We start from the raw sequence: 17,155 nt of genomic DNA, 5'->3' as shown, positions 1-17,155 counted from the left end.
ATTAATATTGCCACAGGTGAATGATCCACTGTGCGGATCACTGGAATGTTGCCTTCAACATTATCTAAACTCATCCGACTGGAATGTTGCCTTCAATATTATCTGAACTCACCCCAAGGCCTCCCTGCCTAATAAGGCTGTTGATACCCTGTCCTTATTTGCTAATGTTTTATAAACCCATCAGTGAAAAGCACATAAGCAGAATCTTGGTTTTGGCTGTGACAGAATGTGTGTGTGTGTGTGTGTGTGTGTGTGTGTGTGTGTGTGTGTGTGTTACAATATACACTTGCCCATGTGATTTTGACAAATCTTGTAAGGACCATAGCTTAAGAAAGGCATACAAAATAGTGCCTTCTGGAATGGGAGATGCCACTGTTCCAGGCAGAGAGGGTGGCTGATAGCTGAAGTGTGTTATCAGATGGCTGGTGGTGCACTGTGGTCTGAGCCTCAAAGCAGTGTTGTTCTGGGTGGAGAGACATGTTGGGTAATCAAGAACATAGATTTTGTAGAGATGGAAAAGCTCAAAATTTCTAGCACCAGGAGCAGAGAGAAGTGGGAGCCAGTGAGGGAAATGAAAACAAGGCTCTATGTCCTCAGAAAGTGAGGAATCTTGCCTGGCTTATGACTTTGGGCTGTGTTTGTTCCTGCAGAAGTAGATGTTACGAACAAGCTGAGGAGAGCAGGGTGATTGCAGAAATAAAAGGGAGTTCACAGGGATATAGGCATAGAGCTGGGGTGAGGAGAATCAAAGCAGGAAATCTTACATGAGCCACTGAGACTTTAGGATTCATTCACTTAGTAGCATCCCCTGCACGGGCATTCGGTGTCCATCACACACATGGCACTGCTGTCCCATGGTAGTCTGCACTAGCCACGTGGCTTGGCACATGGCTGTGACCAGCTGGCCTTTTGCAAGCAAAGAGTAAGAACAGTCTCATCTGTTCTAGCGTCTGTGCCTGATAGTCACTGTCCTGTGCCATGGACATGGCTGCAAGCCTCAGCCTCTCTGTATCCTCTGCCCCTCATCCTTATTGCTACCCATCCACTGGGCAAGACTCCAGCATTCTTACTGCAATAAAATCGCCTAGCTAGAGAAAGAGCTCAAGGGGGCAACTTACAAGAAACTTCTTTTAGATGAGAAATGGCATGGTAGTGTTCTTCGGTCTTCCAACGGCATGACTAGGTCTATACTTTGAATGTTACCAACAGGATGCAAGGGACAGAGCCAGGCCCCATAGCTCCCACAGGTGCACCCCAGGCACCTCATCATGGCCATTGCTCTTCCTTTCTCTCTTACAGCAGAGTGTTGCCGGGGAAGGCAGTATCTCTTTGTGTGACCCTGGCGGCTTATGGGACATTGGCTTCAGACCTTCTGTGATACACTGTGCTGCGTGGGACGATGACGTGGAGAGGAAAGAGGCCCGAGGTGACACTGGCTTGCCTCCTCTTAGCCACAGCAGGGTGCCTTGCTGACCTGAGTGAGTGCTTTCCTTCCCTTTTCCTGCCCTTAGAGTCTAATGGAAGCGTTCAGCATTCTACAATAACTCTTTAAAAAGGCCTTCTCTACCTGGATTTCAGAGAACACTTTATTCTCATTGGCCTTCAGGGACATAAGAATACAAGATTAGCCGCGATCACAGCAATGTCATATTGGTTTCAGTTTGGTATTTGACTCACTTCAAAGCTATGCCAAAGGAGGAGGATAAGTAATAATAACTGCTTTTTATTGTGCACTTGACACGGTAGGCAATTTACACACATTGTTTGGAAGCCTCATGACAACCCTGTGAGGAAAGCATTTTTAGCCTCATTTTACAGGTAGGAAACTGAGACTTCACAAGGCTAGAGTCATATGGCTTAGAAGTAGTGGCACTGGGATGAGACTCAGGTCTGTCCAAATGCAAAGCCCAAGCTCTTGCTTTTACAATACTTTCTCACTCCAGATCTACTCTTGGGGACAAAGGCAGGTTGCAAAATGGACAGGAGCAGTAGAGTTGGAGAAAGACCAACTCCCCTGGTGGCCACTTCTGGAAGACTTCCTGGGTGCAGTGCTTCTAAAAACATGATACTGTTTTCTTGGGGGCATCTGTTCATTGCTGCATCCTTGTTCTTCTTCCAGATGATGTCCCTCAGGTCACTGTCCAGCCTTCATCCACTGTCCAAAAGCCCGGAGGCACTGTGATCCTGGGCTGCGTGGTGGAACCCCCAAGGATGAATGTAACCTGGCGCCTGAATGGGAAGGAGCTGAGTGGCTCAGATGATGCTCTGGGTGTCCTCATCACCCATGGGACCCTCGTCATCACTGCCCTTAACAACCACACTGTGGGACGGTACCAGTGTGTGGCCTGGATGCCTGCGGGAGCTGTGGCCAGCGTACCAGCCACTGTGACACTAGCCAGTGAGTCTGCTCCTTTGCTGCCCTGCCATGGTGCAGTTGCTCCTTGCGTCTCCCACCCCAAAGCCCCCACCATTCATGCTGCCTCTTACTAGTCTTAGCATACAAGGGCCCTTAACTGCTGAAATTTCAAATCAGAATGGTGGCTGCCTAGTAATGCCCAGTGATGGGGGACCCCTGTGCCCTTGGGAAACCTCACTCTGAATAGAGACTGTATCTGGAGTGAGTGTCTACAGAGAGGGGAATTGGTCAGTGCTCTTAATGTGGCAGAGCTATTTCATGGGCCCCAGAGCAGGGCCATGCCATGCCTTCTTAGCTGGTCATCCTGTGGCTGTAGGTGCCCTGTACCAACTGCTTACCACCCCTTCCAGACCCTCACTCCACTCTCATCACCGTTACAGTCGGAGCAGGGAGAGACAGGATGCCAAGAGACGTGGGCATGGCCACATGTAGTCTGGCAGAGCCCACCCAGTCCATACGTAGCCTCCTGTCTCTCTGTGAGGGACAAGCATAGTCCACAAGCCTGGAAGATGAATATTAGAACATAATGAAAAGGAAACTGTGGCAAAGGGATAAAGGGATGCAGAGAAAAGAAACAAGGAAGAGATGAGGTGATGGTTTGGACCAAGGAAAATGCCAAGAGTATAAAATGCTCAATCTACCTCTTATTTTCTGGTTTTCCATTCTTTTATTTAGGTGTTACAGTCAGTATAGGACAGTTTATTAAAGTCAGTATGTCTGTGGACATTCCGCTTGTGATATAGAAATTGTGTTACCTCTGACCTCTATTTTTTCCTCTTACCATGACAAGGAACATAGGTTCTCAGACCAACATGTGGAAACCAAGGGCCAAATGGCTTCCAAGGTCCCTTACAAGACAGGTGTTTCTAGTTGCCATTATATTTATTCTACCTTATGAGGACCCATTGTGTGAGGCTAGATGGAAGTGAGTAAATAGGCATCCTGCCTTTGCGTATGACTCCCACGTGGTGTGCTATGTCCTAGGCACAACACATACAGTATCTGATTTTGTACTCGCTGTACGTATGGGCACATGAGACTTGATGGATTAAATACACCACTGAAGGCTGGAGAGCAGCCCTGACACCCATTCTTCTGTGCTGAGCCTGTGGCAAGGAAACTTAAAGACTTGCCTCCAATTTGGCCCCTTGCCTGGGGCCTGAGGTGTAGAAAATAGAGAAACTTGTTGAGACCTTAATGATATTTGGATTTAAACTTTGAGAAGATTTCCAGGGCTTGTTCCCTCATTACTCAGCAGCACCTCCTTATCCATGAAAGCCCTGCTTTGGGCGTCCAGGTCACCACCATCATCATCACCCTCGTGGGTGACGTGGTTCCAGGAGGGTGGCAGTGCTACATCATGGGGCTTACCTAAGGCGGCCAACTTTTGAAATGCCCTCTCTATCCAAATCAGCTGGGGTCCCTGGGCTGTGTGAAGCTTGAGTCCTGCTAAGGCGGCCAACTTTTGAAATGCCCTCTCTATCCAAATCAGCTGGGGTCCCTGGGCTGTGTGAAGCTTGAGTCCTGAGAAGAGGGCAGGAAGGGAGGGAGAAGTAGTAAGAGAATGGAGGAAAGCCCCTAATGCCCTCTGTCCCCAGATCCCTGGAGGAGCTTCACTCTACGACACAGTGCAATGCAGGCTGCAGGCAGGATTCCACTTTTCTTGGGAAAGTCATGCAGCCCTGCCCTTTTCTCAGAGGGAAGGCAGAGTGTGTCCTCGGCTGTCTCCCTGAGCAGCCAGGCTGACTCTGGGCTGCACCTCGGAGCCCCCCTCACAATGGAGCCACTCGTCTTTGTGGCGGAAGGAGCACCCATGGGATCTGAGTGCCTGGCCTCTGGGAAGCAGCCTGTGAGGGCTCAGGGAGGGAGGCAGGCCATGGGTGGCCAGGGGGGCCTCCTTTCCGGCTGTGCTTGTTGGGTGAGGGCTGCTAGGAGGCTTAGGTGAGGGAGTAGAGGGTGGGGAGGGGTCATCTCATCACATCGAGAAGGGATGAGGTCAGAACTATACTTCCTATTATTATATACTTCCTGCCTCCACCTTCATATTTTCAAATTATAATTGCGTTATATAATGTTTAGGATATATAGAATTAATCTCTCCTAAACCTGCTATCTTCATATAACCACCACTGTAGTTTTGGAGTGTAACTTTCCAGTCTTTATCCCTGCCCATATTTTTATATTGTAAAGATACAATGAATATATAGTTTCTATTCTTTTTTGTCTGTTGATGTTGTATGATAAGCATTCTCCATTGGCCATATGACCATGTTTACTTTTTTTATTGAGTATAAAATGCACACAAGGCCTGGCATATAGAGATCAGAGGTAATTATTACAATATGGTTTAGACTTGCAATCCCAGCGCTTTGGGAGTCTGAAGCAGGAGGATCATTTGAAGTTGGGATTTTGAGAGCAGCCTAGGAACAAAAAAATTTTCTACCAATTTTTTTAAAAAAAATTGCCAGGTGTAGTGGTGCGCACTTGTAGTGTTAGCTGTTTCGGAGGTGGAAAGACTGCTGGAGCCCAGGAGGTCGAGGCTGGGGTGAGCCAGCCTCTTACAAATGAGATGTGCCCTTTTTTGGAGACCCTGTCTCCAACCGATGCATTTTTTTTTCATGTACGTCCACCCAGGTAACTACCCCCTACATCCCCACATACCCCTTCCTAGTTAATCCAACCTCCCAGCCCCCACCAGTACTTAGGATTATAATTACCAATGGTCCTAGAACATCCCCCACCTTCCCTTTTCCTGTCCCTGGGCAATTAGGGCGCTTCCATTTGTTGTTACAAATGAGATGTGCCTTTTAGCAATGCGTGTGCCCTTAAAGAACAACACTGCGCATCCAACAGGGAGGTTTCATCTGCAAACAGGCAGCACGAGTCTGGAGACACAAGACCATAACCAGTCATTTGGCCTAATTAGGAGCCAGGCTGAATCTTTTATTGTTTGGAAAAGGGAGAGTTGGAGAGTGGAAGATTTATCTTGGAGCTGTCCTTCTGCTTCAAGGTGTATCTGTGTGAGGAGAGACAATTTATTAGCCTTCATTTAAAAAATATTCCTGGCTGCTTCTCTCTCTAGTGCTTGAGGGGATCTGTGGCTGGCAGAAAGGACAAAGGGAAGTGTTTGGTTGCAACCCAAGAAGGCACAGTGAGAGAAGAAGGGCCTTGTGCAGAAGCTGAGCTGGTCTCATTTGAAAGCCAAGAACTATTGGCTTGTCATTTAGACATGAATCAGAAGGCAAAATGTTTGAGCCTGACTAGAAGGAAGAAGTGCTGAAAGTTGAGAGAGCAGGCATGGGGGGCTGTGTCATGGAGCGGAGGGAGTTGGTGGAGTGGAAATGCAAAGCTTGGAGGAGGCAGCAACGAGGTGGCAGGAAGGCGGGTGGGGGCAAGAGAAACGGGTACTGTCTTTGGGTTAATGCCATTGGGGGATCTGGCCCAGATGCAGCAGTAGATTAAGTTTCTGAAAGCACATTCCTGAGCAGAATAGGGGCTGTGTTTTCCTGGTTGGCTGATGTATGAGGGAGGCTGAGTGGTAGACGGGATTACCGAAGGCACGGTCTGCACTTAGAGGAAAGGCTGGGCAGCGGCATGCCAGAGCACACGCGTGCACACCCACACACACTCAGCATGTTAGCCTTGAAATTCTCCTCTGGCCTCTTCGCCATGCTTTCCCGTGTTCATCCTCGCACAGAGCAGCTGCTGTCTGGCCTACCTGGCAAGCTGCCGCCTCCTGCTTCCAGCCTCTAGAAATCACTGGGAGCTATAGATGATGGGACCTAGGACCTGGTTTGAGGATTCAGGGGTGGAGAGGAGGCCTCTAGTGGAAGAATTTTTCTGGTGCAATGTTGGGAGCTGGGGGGGTCCACTTGGACTTCACACTGACCAGGTGACATCATCTTTTGATTTTCAGTAAAATGGAGTCGGAAGTCGACTCACCTGAAGCGTCTCACCTGTGCACACACACGCTCCCTCCACCCCAGCTTGTCCCGGCCACGTCGATAATGGCTGCAGCATGCTCTGTGGAGGTGTCCATCTCGCTCTCCTCTGTGAAGGGTGTTTTCTTTCCTATTTAACTTAAATTTTTTAAAAAATCAGTCTCTCTTGCTGCTGTTGCCCAGCTTCAGATCATCATGTCCAATTCTTGCTTTTTGAAATGCTTTTAACTGTGTACTCCTTCCTTTCACTTCCCTTTCTTTTCACAAGCCTCACACCAGGCAGCCAACTGCTCTGCACAGCTCAGCTGTTCCCAGCCTGCCCCCCTGCCAGTGGGCACTCCACTCCTTCCTACTGGACGCTGAGTTCCACCTCAGACCTGTTCTCAACACGGCATGGCAAGGAGTTAGAGCCGACTCACTGGAGCTGGCAGTGGGAAAGCTGTTCTCAACCTTTTACCTCTAACAGTCAGCCGTTAATACTTCTTTATTTTTAACTTTAAAAAATTTTCGATAATTCTTCCAATTCTCTCATCATCTCTTGGTCCCACTGGTAGCTGAAAATAGGTGGTACCTAGGTAGCTACCTATAATTCTGAACTTGGGAATTTCAGTCCTCAAGTTAATGTGAAGTCTTAAGTTGCAGCTGGTATAATAGAGAACAGATTGGTCACCGCTCCTTAAGGCCTCTGAGTGCTGAGACCAGGCATATACTCCTGAATGGTCCTGTCTCTGGAGTCAGAGATCAGCAGGAAAGGTGACTGACAAGAAAGGAAGGAGTCCTCCTTGGCGCTCATCCTCATGACTCTGTGACTTTGAGAAAATGTCCAAAGTGACCAGGGACCCTTTGTGACCATAATTTAATTTAACCCATGAATAAAATAAGCCAACTAGTATAGTGGAAAAACAATTATAAAAAAATGTATTAAATTCTGGGTTTAAGCCTTAGCTCTGCTACTTAAGTGTTAAATGATTTTGGGCAAATCACTTGGCCTTTAGATTGCCACAGCTGTGAAATGAAAGCAATAATTACATCACCAGTCTCGTGGATTTGTTTGAGGATAACTGGGAGAATCTATGATGTTAGTATTTGGGAGCATTTTAGAAATCTCCGACTTTGTTTGTTCACGCCTGTGGCCGGCACACATTTCTGGAGTGTCCCCTTTCTGGAGGCTCTGAAGCCCGTGTCTAGCCCTGTGCTGCCCAGCTCCATCCTGGGAGTGACCCTTAGGAAGACGGTCCAGAGGGTGGCAGAGCTTCCAGTCAAAACCAGAACCAATAGAGGACAGGCTTGTTATAAAGAGAAACTAACCCACGTCCTGTGACTTTCTTAGTTCCTTAAGTACACGTGTTCTCTATCCAAGATTCCCACCTCCAGCTGCCTTCCCGAGCAGCCACAGTATCACGGCGCATTGTCAGTGTAGCCTGCAGACCTGCTCATTAATGCTCCTGTGGCTTCACTGCTGCCCACTCACCTGCTGCCCCATCCAGACAGCTGTGGTTTTGCACTGACAGGCTGGGCTGACCCTGGCCTTCAGCATGGTGAATTCTATAGACAGAAGCCATGTCTCTTTGCTCAGCTCCCCTAACCTCTAATTCCCGTCACACACTTCACTAAGGTCATCTAGGTTCTGACTGTGAACTAGAATAGTCCATAGTCCATTAGGGACCATTGTAGACATTTCTTTCTTAAAATATTTCTAGCTTCCTTTATCTCTGTATTAGGGTTCTCCAGAGAAGCAGAACTGATTGTGTGTGTGTGTGTGTGTGTGTGTGTGTGTGTGTGTGTGTGTATTACATTTAATTTTGTATACATAAAGTATAATTATATATTATACAAAGAGTTATTTTAAAGCATTAGCTCATGCAGGCTGTAGGTTCATGTACAATGTAAGAATTGATGTTGCAGTCTTGAGGGTAAAAGGAGGAAACTCAGGTAGATTTACTGTGTTGTCTTGTTCTCTGGAAAACATGTCTTTGCTATTAACACCCTCAATGATCAAATGAGGGCTATCCCATTAGGGAGGGTAATCTTTTACTCAAAGTCTGATTGTAAATGTTAATTACATCTAAAACATACCTTGACAGCATATCTAGATGAGTGTTTGAGCAAACAACTGGCCCCATTGTCTAGCAAAGTTGATGCATGAAATTAATCATCACAGCTCCCTACTGTCCACCTGAACCACCTGCCTGGGGTTGTTTTTGAAACATGTCTCTTTGGAGGCATTGTGAAGAAATTAGATTTTCCATAGTCCAGCTCCCAGTGTCATTAATGACACCTTTAGAGAGAGAGATGTTTTCACAGTGTCAGGACAATGGTTATTCCTTAACCTTTATGGAACCACGAACTCCATTCACACCTCTGGGTGCTTTGGATTTCAGCCTTGGGTGGAGCTGCACCACTGGAAGATGCAGACACCGAGACGCTGTTGCCCCAGCCCCTACCAGAGATTCGTTCACTGGTGTTAGAAACAGCTTCATGAAGCCCTCTTACCTTGCCACGGGCATACTGTTTGGACCCTCTTTGGCTACAGGTGTCTCAGAGCAAAACTGTAATTTAATTTGGGCAATCTTATTAAGACCATCCTTTCCTAATTTTCCCCTAGTCTTGATTTTAAAATAAACATATATAATCTGTCTCTTGATATTTTTCAAGTTTTTTTCCCTCAACTCCTCTCTGAAGTGTAGGAGTGGAGAGGATGAGAGAAGAAACAAGCAAGAACTCAATTAATAAAAAGAATCTTTTATTTCCGACAGTCACTGTAGTTTACTTCCCAAAATATCTTTTCTTACTACAATTAACAATCTTCCTCTTTAATGTTGTCCTCAGCACTTTACAACTTAACAATGCATTCTGTTTCTAAAGACTTCTATTCAATAAGACCAAAGTTCATGAGTCCCGCTTGAAAAATAGCAATGCACTCATCCTCCAGTGCTGACCCCTATATTTGGATGTTTTGGAGATTGGTACCCTAAGAATTGGGAAGCATTTAGAATTTCTAACAGTAAGGTCTGGTCCTGGCCATTGAACATCTCTCAGTCTAGTGGAGAAGGTGGACTTTTTTTAAACACAGTAGTCATAAAGCAAGGCAGCCCCATGAGTTTCCTGACAGAGATGTGAACAGATTTTCATGGGAGCTCAGCTAGCAAGGATTTATTTCCATTTCAAGGGATTGCGGAAGACTCAGGAGTTGATCCTTGAAGAATATGTGCAAGACAACCTTGATTTTTAGTTTCCGAGTCTTCACGTAACCTTTCTCGGAACTTTAACAACCAGCATTGGTTGTTAAAGTTCCGAGAAAGGTTACGTGAAGACTCGGAAATTAAAAATTTCTGCTCTCAACATTGTGTATTCAGACCTAGGTGCAGTTCAGTTTCTGGGGTGGCACTGCCACTGCCACAGTACGTTTCATTTCCATAATGAGATATTTCCATGGTGAACTCAATCGAATTCTTTTTTTTTTTTTTTTTGAGACGGAGTTTCGCTCTTGTTACCCAGGCTGGAGTGCAATGGCGCGATCTCGGCTCACCGCAACCTCCGCCTCCTGGGTTCAGGCAATTCTCCTGCCTCAGCCTCCTGAGTAGCTGGGATTATAGGCACGCGCCACCATGCCCAGCTAATTTTTTGTATTTTTAGTAGAGACGGGGTTTCACCATGTTGACCAGGTTGGTCTCGATCTCTCGACCTTGTGATCCACCCGCCTCGGCCTCCCAAAGTGCTGGGATTACAGGCTTGAGCCACCGCGCCCGGCCTCGAATTCTTAATCTAGCTACCAAGTGACTGTCTTTTTCTCCATCCTGTTCCCCCCTCCTCTCAAGTGCTCACTGTTTCTCATCTCTTTTCTCTTTGGGTATGAACATTTTGTGATTAAGAAAGAATTTTCTCCAGTAGTTCTGACTTCCACCCCAGTCTGGTTCAGTCAGCCAGGGACTCCCTGACAAAACAGGAGGAGCCATGCGCTCCAAACTGGAAAAACATCGGTGTGTTGGCTTGGGTGTCAGGGAATCCTGTACAAGCTTTTTGCTTTGGGATGAAGGGATGGCAGTGAGAAGAAGGGTTGTGGGGAAAGAAAACACAGGTGGTTTCCTAAGCTGCCCCAGGAGGGGAAGGAGATTTGCAGCTGGGGCCGAGTGTGAGTCTGTCTTGGCTGGGAGAGACAAAGAGACAGCTCCACACAGGGGGACCGAGTTGGAAAAGGAGAGCCTGCTTGAGCTTGAAATGTAGTTGTTCCGTGCTGTAAGTTATGTGTATTTTACTTTGCCAGTTGGGCAAGAAAATGATTGAAAGATGGCTGAGATCCAAAAGGTACCGAGCAACTTGAGCATCTTAATAGGAAATGAATAAGGAATACCTTATAGCATTAGGACAAAATTATATTAACTCTTTCTGTTTTCCCCTGGATACAGGCAGAAGCCCATAGCTCACAAGAATTTTCCCTTGTACTCTGGTGAAATCTTCAAATGGCGTTGGCCACATGCATCCTGTTAGCCCCGGTGTAAGCACCCCAGACAGATCTGTGCTGTAAGTTCTACTCAGAGCATCTTGGCGCAAATGTCTGCCCCAAGCAGCCAGGGTCCCGTTCTGTGTTTATCAGAAGTCACCACCAAACAGACCTCAAGTTCATAGTGCATCTTCTACCAAGGACACCCTTAAGCACTCTTAACCCACCCCACCCTTGTCCCTAATTGGTTCTTTGTACTCACAGCCAAATGGTTAAATAAAATCCTAGGTTCATTTTCTAAGTAAAAGGGAAAGGCCATGTAGCATGTTGATTCATTGAGCCAAAAGGCAGTTTGAGGAGCCTTTTCCAGAAGCCAAGGGAAAGATTGATTTGCTTGCTCGGAATCATTGGACTCTTTTAAGGAGCACGATGCAAGATGATTCCTTTAAAACATGAAAGAAAACCGAGAGGGCAAATGAGCCCTCGGTTCCCCCGCTTTTTTAAAAACAGCTTCACATCTCAGCATGCCCTGTTTCTCGTGTGTGTGGAAAAGTTTAGCAATTTCTGCTTTGACTTTGTTTTCAGACTTTCAGCCATTTTTGGGATCTGGTAATAATCTTGAGCTCTATAGAACAGCGAGGTCTGTCCTGCAAATAGACGTAGCATTCACATCCAAATTAAAGGATGATCGCTTAATAATGAGAAAAAAATGTAAGCGAAAGAAAAACTTGGTGAGGTGAAAACAGCATTTCTTTTCCGCCTTTCACTCAGGCCCACTTTGTGACTCGTACTTGCTCCTAGCTTTTGTAATGGTAGTTCCTCAGCTGGCAGCGTTCTTCTCCATCCCGCTCCTCAGAAGGTTCCCCCCTCCCTTGTGTTACTAATTCCCTCTCAGTTTTCAAGACCTCCGGTATCTTCTCTAGGAATGTGTCTTGACCCCTTCAACTTCCAAGTCTAGAGCAGGTTCTCTTCCTGCCCTCCTTCGTACCTTGGGTTTGTGTCCACAGCCCTTTCATGCCTCTGCCTGGAGGGCAGGAACTGCTATTATGCATCTGTGTCCACTGTCCACAAGGCCTGGCATATAGCATAGGCCTTTTGTGAATATCTTGAAAGAGAAAGACTCCCAGATAAAACATGTTTGAGGTCTAGAAGATTTAAAAGGCCATACAAAGGGTAAATTAACAGTTTCTGAACTTTCTCTCCAAATTCTGATATATTAAAAGTTTTCAAGAAGTAAATAAGAAAAGGTAAAGCAGGAACTCAGGATGCAAACAGGTTGAAGATACAAATAGATTCAAGAAAGATTGAGAAAAATTGATGAATGTCAGAAGCATACAACAGTGTTTGAAAGAAATTGAGGTGTTGGAGGAAACTCTGGAAGCTTAGGGAGATGCCAATGAATGCATCTCCATGACCTAACACAGGGCTCCCAACCCCCAGGTGGCGGACCAGTACCAGCCCATGGCCTGTGAGGAACCAGGTTGCACAGCAGGAGGTGAGCAGTGGACCAACAAGCATTACCACCAGAGAGCCACCTCCTGTCAGATCAGGGGTGGCATCAGATTCTGTTCGAGTAGAATAGAATATAACAGAATAGGGCGAACCCTACTGTGAACTAGGCATGAGAGGGATTTAGGAGGTTGTGTGCTCCTTATGAGAATCTAACTACTGTCTGATGATGTGAGATGGAACAGTTTTATCCCAAAACCATCCCCTCAGTCTCCCCACCCCTGGTTCATGGAAAAATTGTCTTCCATGAGACTGGTCCCTGATGACAGAAAGGTTGGAGACCACTGTCCTAAGAGATACCTTAAGGAGCAGTTAGGAGTTGGTGGATGGGATTGGTGCCACCGAGGCTGATGGGAGCATGCAGTTCCCAGGTGTGTGGGAAGGAAAAACAGGCCCCAGTGTGGGCCTCACTGCCCTGTCCCTCCCACCTGGAGTTCCATTCATCAGGGCCACACCAAAGTGCTCATCCCCATTCTGTCTCTGAGCTCCTCAGCCTCCGCTTTCATTCCTCCCTCTCTTCCTGTGCAGGCCGCCAGCCCTTCCGAAGCCTGTGCCAGGATCCAGCTCTGGCTCTGATGAGTTCAGACCACCAGGACTCACATTAATTTTCCCACTGCTAAGTTTATAGTTTATATTTGGTTGATCAGAGAAATATGTGTGATGTGGGTTGCTGGCAAGTAAATCTTTTTTTCCTTCTCTCTTTCTTCAGTATATTTTTTTCTAACTATTTCATTCCTTCATCTAGTCCAAAAGAAACTCCCCAGTTCTGCTAACCAGCCCTACCTCAGAGCAGCCCTGAAGTCGCGTAGATGAGATGGTCTACAGACATCTTCTGTGTTCATCTGGCTGCCAGACTCAGTGGAGACATGGCTCCATCCTTGACTTGGTCTTTGAGGATTAATCACATTTCTTGTTCTCTTATGTCTTTTTTAAAATAAAATATTTTTAATTGGTTCAAGCCAAGAAATTCCTGAAGCCTAAGGCCAATTCATTGCAAATGATTTAATGACATTGCAAAATAGGTTCCTTTTTAGTCTCTCTCCTTCTGCCTCTCCCACTCCTCCCTTTAGGCTTGCTTTCTCCTCCTGCCCACCCCCAGATTTCTCTCTCCTATCTTGACTTTGACTTTTGGCCCTCATCTCCCAGGCTCTTTCATCTCTTCCCCAATCTCAACTTTCTCCCACTGCTGAAATCTGGGTGCAAATCCCACCTCAACTCAAAGGGAAAGAAAAAAACAAGATTTAACAACTAATGTGTTTGGCATCTACAAAGATTTTTGTCTTCTTCTTTTTCCCCGTGGAAACTGTTTTCTTTACATAAAAGAGAGCATGCCTTGCTTTCATCAGAAAGTGTGTTTGAGATATTTTGTGTCATGTTTCCATGGTTGTCAGGAAAGAGCTTGGGAGCCAAAATTATTTGTGCAACTGGACAGGCAGAAAAAATAAATCCCAAAGAGAGCAAACATATTTATCCACTCTCCTGGGCTGCAAAGGGAGGAGCAGTACTCTCTGCCAACCATGTTTCTAAGTTTCTCTGTAGATCACGGTGTTAACTTAGGCTGGAGTGCTGATGGAGGTGGTGAGGACACACTGTAGAATACCACACCACGTTTGTGAATTGCTGTGTCCTTCCTTGTCTATGCGATTAAAAGCTTCCTGTGGTTAGGAGCAGTGTCTTTTCTTCTGTGTATTTTCTCTAGTGCTTGGCATAGTAGACAATTCTGCAGCACCTGACTTGCTAAATGAATGACTGGATGATGCCCGGAGGGATGGTATTTTACCAAATGCTGGTTTTGTCTGCTTTGTGTTGTGAGCTGCAGGGGTCTGTGTGCCTGAGCTAAACGTCTTGGTCACTACCCCAAATGTGTGGCTTCTGAGATGCTTGCCCAGGCCACAGTGAACCCCAGCTACTCACCAGGTGCCAGGCTTTCTGACCCCATGAGAGCACCGTGAGGCTCCAGCCTTTCCTCTGTTTCTGTAGTGTTCTACATCCTCAGCAGATAACTGCCATGGCTTTTCACTTGCAGACCATTTTATTTCAGAGGGCTAACCTTGGGGCCATGCCATGCCATAGTTCCTCAAGTGACTTGGGGGTCGAGAACCATGTTGGAACTTTTTGTCCATCAATGAAGCAGTTTGGGACACAAGAGAGCCCCTCTATTGGCCAGAGGCAACATAGTGAGGAATATCAAGGACGCTTCATCTTCTCAGACACTATAGCCAAGTGCGTCTGATAGCCATGAGCCAGAGGCATCCCGTAGTAACTTCACTTCCCCTGCACCTCAGCCATCTCTCAAAAAGGGACTGAGGTGCAGGGAAGGACCAAAGGATCAGCATGCCACTGAGTAGTGCTTCATTAGGGAAGAATCCTCTGTGCTTTGTAGCATTAGCCACAGGTGCAGCAAGGGACAAGTTGAGGCTTGGAGGTGGTGACAGTTGGGTAATAGAATTATCCACCAGCCCAGAAAGTTGCTAGTGGCCCTGAGGCTGCTAAGCCATCCTGGGAGCATTGCCACATGAGCCCCATGCAGTGCCCCGTGACCTGGTGGATCCCATCCAAACCTCTGTGGAGGAGTGCAGGCTTGTCCCGTGATCCCCAGGAACAGGCAGGAGAGTAGGACAGGACTGTAAGTGAGAAGGACCTGCATGTGTAGAAGGCCAAAATTTAAGTATTCAGCAGAGCTCATGGATATGGGGATATTGTTAACTCCATGAAGCATCCAGCGGATGGTGGGGTCTTACTTGTCTTCTTACTTCAAACACAATCAGACTCCAATTTGCAGCCTAAGGGAGGATGCAGGAGAAGAAGGAATGAAGAACTCTCTTGGAAGTGACTTAGGTTTATGGTTTACACCTGGGGCATGTAACTGAGACCCAACATATCCTGTAGTTGGACACGTAAAGTCCATGAAAATTGGGGGATAAGCCTACAAGGAATATTTGACAGTTTATGTTACGAGAATGCGTGAACATACACCAAATATTGTAATGTAATTCATAGTTCTGCCGAGCCTTTTATTAAGAAAGGATGGAGGCTAGAAGGTGGTGAGAAAGCAAGAGACTCAAGATAAAATGTGCCAATTTGCAGTTTCACATGGGATCCTGCTGATGGCAGCCACATCCACGTGCCTTTCACAGTCTTTAATTTGCTGTCTGTTTTCCCATAGCCAGAAGGATCTGTGCCTGATGTACCTTTGAAGGTGAAGAGAAAGCACAGAGTACATCACATGATGTGTGTCTGAACACATCCCTGTAACCTGTGTGTTTAGGCCTCCTACAGAAGTTATCTGTCAGAGTGTACATCTTCCCTTTGGAAACTGAGCTCCCAGAAGGAAGGAACTGGGCCGGATTCTGTATGGAGCCTAATATATGGGCTTTCTCAGAAATCGCAAAGCTCTGTGACAAGTAAATAAGGTCAGTAAACTCAGAGATGGCCCCAAAGACCAGGACTTCTGACCTGTTGGGAGCCGAGAAGCAAGAGTGGGCCAACTAGCTGTTTGATTAATGTGGACAAGTTAATGAAGTAGTTGGAAAATGCACAAAGAGAGAATGCGAAAGAAGGGTGCGAGGGGAGGGAAGATAAGAGGATTAAAGCTGCAAAAACATGGCTCTAATGGATTTCTCAAACACACCAGCCAACAGGCAAGGGCAGGTGTCCTGTCAAACCATTTCCCTAAGAAACCTGATCGGTCTTTCTGCAGCGGAGGCCTGCTAACCTCGTTTGTAATTGAAGGGCCTGTCCCTTATTTCCAGTGAAGCACACTGAGCAGCCTAGGGATTCAGCCAGGAAACGAGTTTTGCAGACAAAGGCGCCTGGGAACAGGCTGGTTTCCTTCATATGTGCCAGCTACAGCTCCTCTCTTCATCTGCCCCTTCTGATTGCTGATTAGATTGTTATTGATCATGAACTCTCCACCCTTCCCTGGCCCCCTTCCTGTCCAAAAACACTAGAAAAAGGGGGGTCCTCTGATTTTCAGATCATTATTCACTTCATTATTCTGCCTTTGATCCCTGAGTGAAACTCAAGTTTTACTTAGGCAGCCAAAAATTGGGAGTGTTTTAAGCTAAGGCTTAAGCTGCGGAGGCACAGAGAGGGGACAGGGCCAACGACCAAACTTCTGCTTATTTGTTTTGAAGCCAGGAAGGCTCGCCTGCCGGTTGCCCCTTGTGGGGAGCTGGATGCCCAGCTGGAGTGCCCTCGGTCCTGCCTGCACAGGCCGTTGTGCACATGTTGGCATCAGAACAGAGGGGCTGTCTGGCTGCATGGCTGACCGGTGCCCAACTTCATGCTCCCCCACTGCACAGCCTTCTGTCTCCAACTGAGCAGCTGTCAGAGGGTTCAGCAGGAGCCAAGAGGGGCTTTTAAAAAGACAGTGTTTTCTACCACTGGGTTGCTGAGGTGGGTGCCTGGATAAGTCCTCAATTACAATGGGCAGGAGCCTGGGGAGATGGCGTCCTGGTGCCACACTCCTTTCAGTTGCTCACATCTTTCTTGCAAAATGATCTGCTAGGTTTAAGTATATTCTTTGCTTGAGGCAAATTCCTTGGAATGAGGTAAGAAAAGGAGGAGGAAAAAAAGAAAATTTCTTGGTGGAGTAGTTTGGGATTTATTCGACCGTGGAGGAGAGTGCTTCACAGCGCCTGAGGAATTTTCCAGATGCCTCTAAGCTCACAAGCACTCACAGCTCACTTTGTGGGAAGCCTCCTGACTTGGCAGGTACAGGGCGCCCTGGCCTGAAGGAAGATTAAGGCCTTTGCATTTTTTAAGTAAACTGCTTTCAGAAAACAAAGTTACCAATATTTAGCCAGAACATGTTGAGCTCAAGCAGTTCCTTTCCCATAGTCCAAA

The 17,155-nt window shown here is 46.7% G+C and overlaps 1 protein-coding gene across 12 annotated transcripts in view; it reads left to right on the top strand.

Moving 5' to 3' along the window:
* Window positions 1–17,155, top strand: part of BOC (BOC cell adhesion associated, oncogene regulated) — a 248,638-nt gene that overhangs the window by 209,602 nt on the left and 21,881 nt on the right. For 9 of the 12 annotated variants that reach the window (XM_074404351.1, XM_074404354.1, XM_074404358.1 and 6 more), the window contains 2 exons: window positions 1,300–1,478; window positions 2,120–2,398. The exons of 1 other annotated variant lie outside the window; for it this stretch is intronic. In XM_074404351.1, the coding sequence (XP_074260452.1) occupies window positions 1,400–1,478; window positions 2,120–2,398 (358 nt within the window). In that variant the 5' untranslated portion in view covers window positions 1,300–1,399. The remainder of the gene's footprint in view (window positions 1–1,299; window positions 1,479–2,119; window positions 2,399–17,155) is intronic. 2 more of the 12 variants (XM_039477330.2, XM_074404357.1) reach the window with 1 other exon arrangement.

Source organism: Saimiri boliviensis, chromosome 8 (genome assembly GCF_048565385.1).
Source record: "Saimiri boliviensis isolate mSaiBol1 chromosome 8, mSaiBol1.pri, whole genome shotgun sequence".
Taxonomy (NCBI): Eukaryota; Metazoa; Chordata; class Mammalia; order Primates; family Cebidae; genus Saimiri; species Saimiri boliviensis.
The sequence above is the reverse complement of the archived record's forward strand: the minus strand, read 5'-3'. Positions and strand labels throughout refer to the sequence as shown.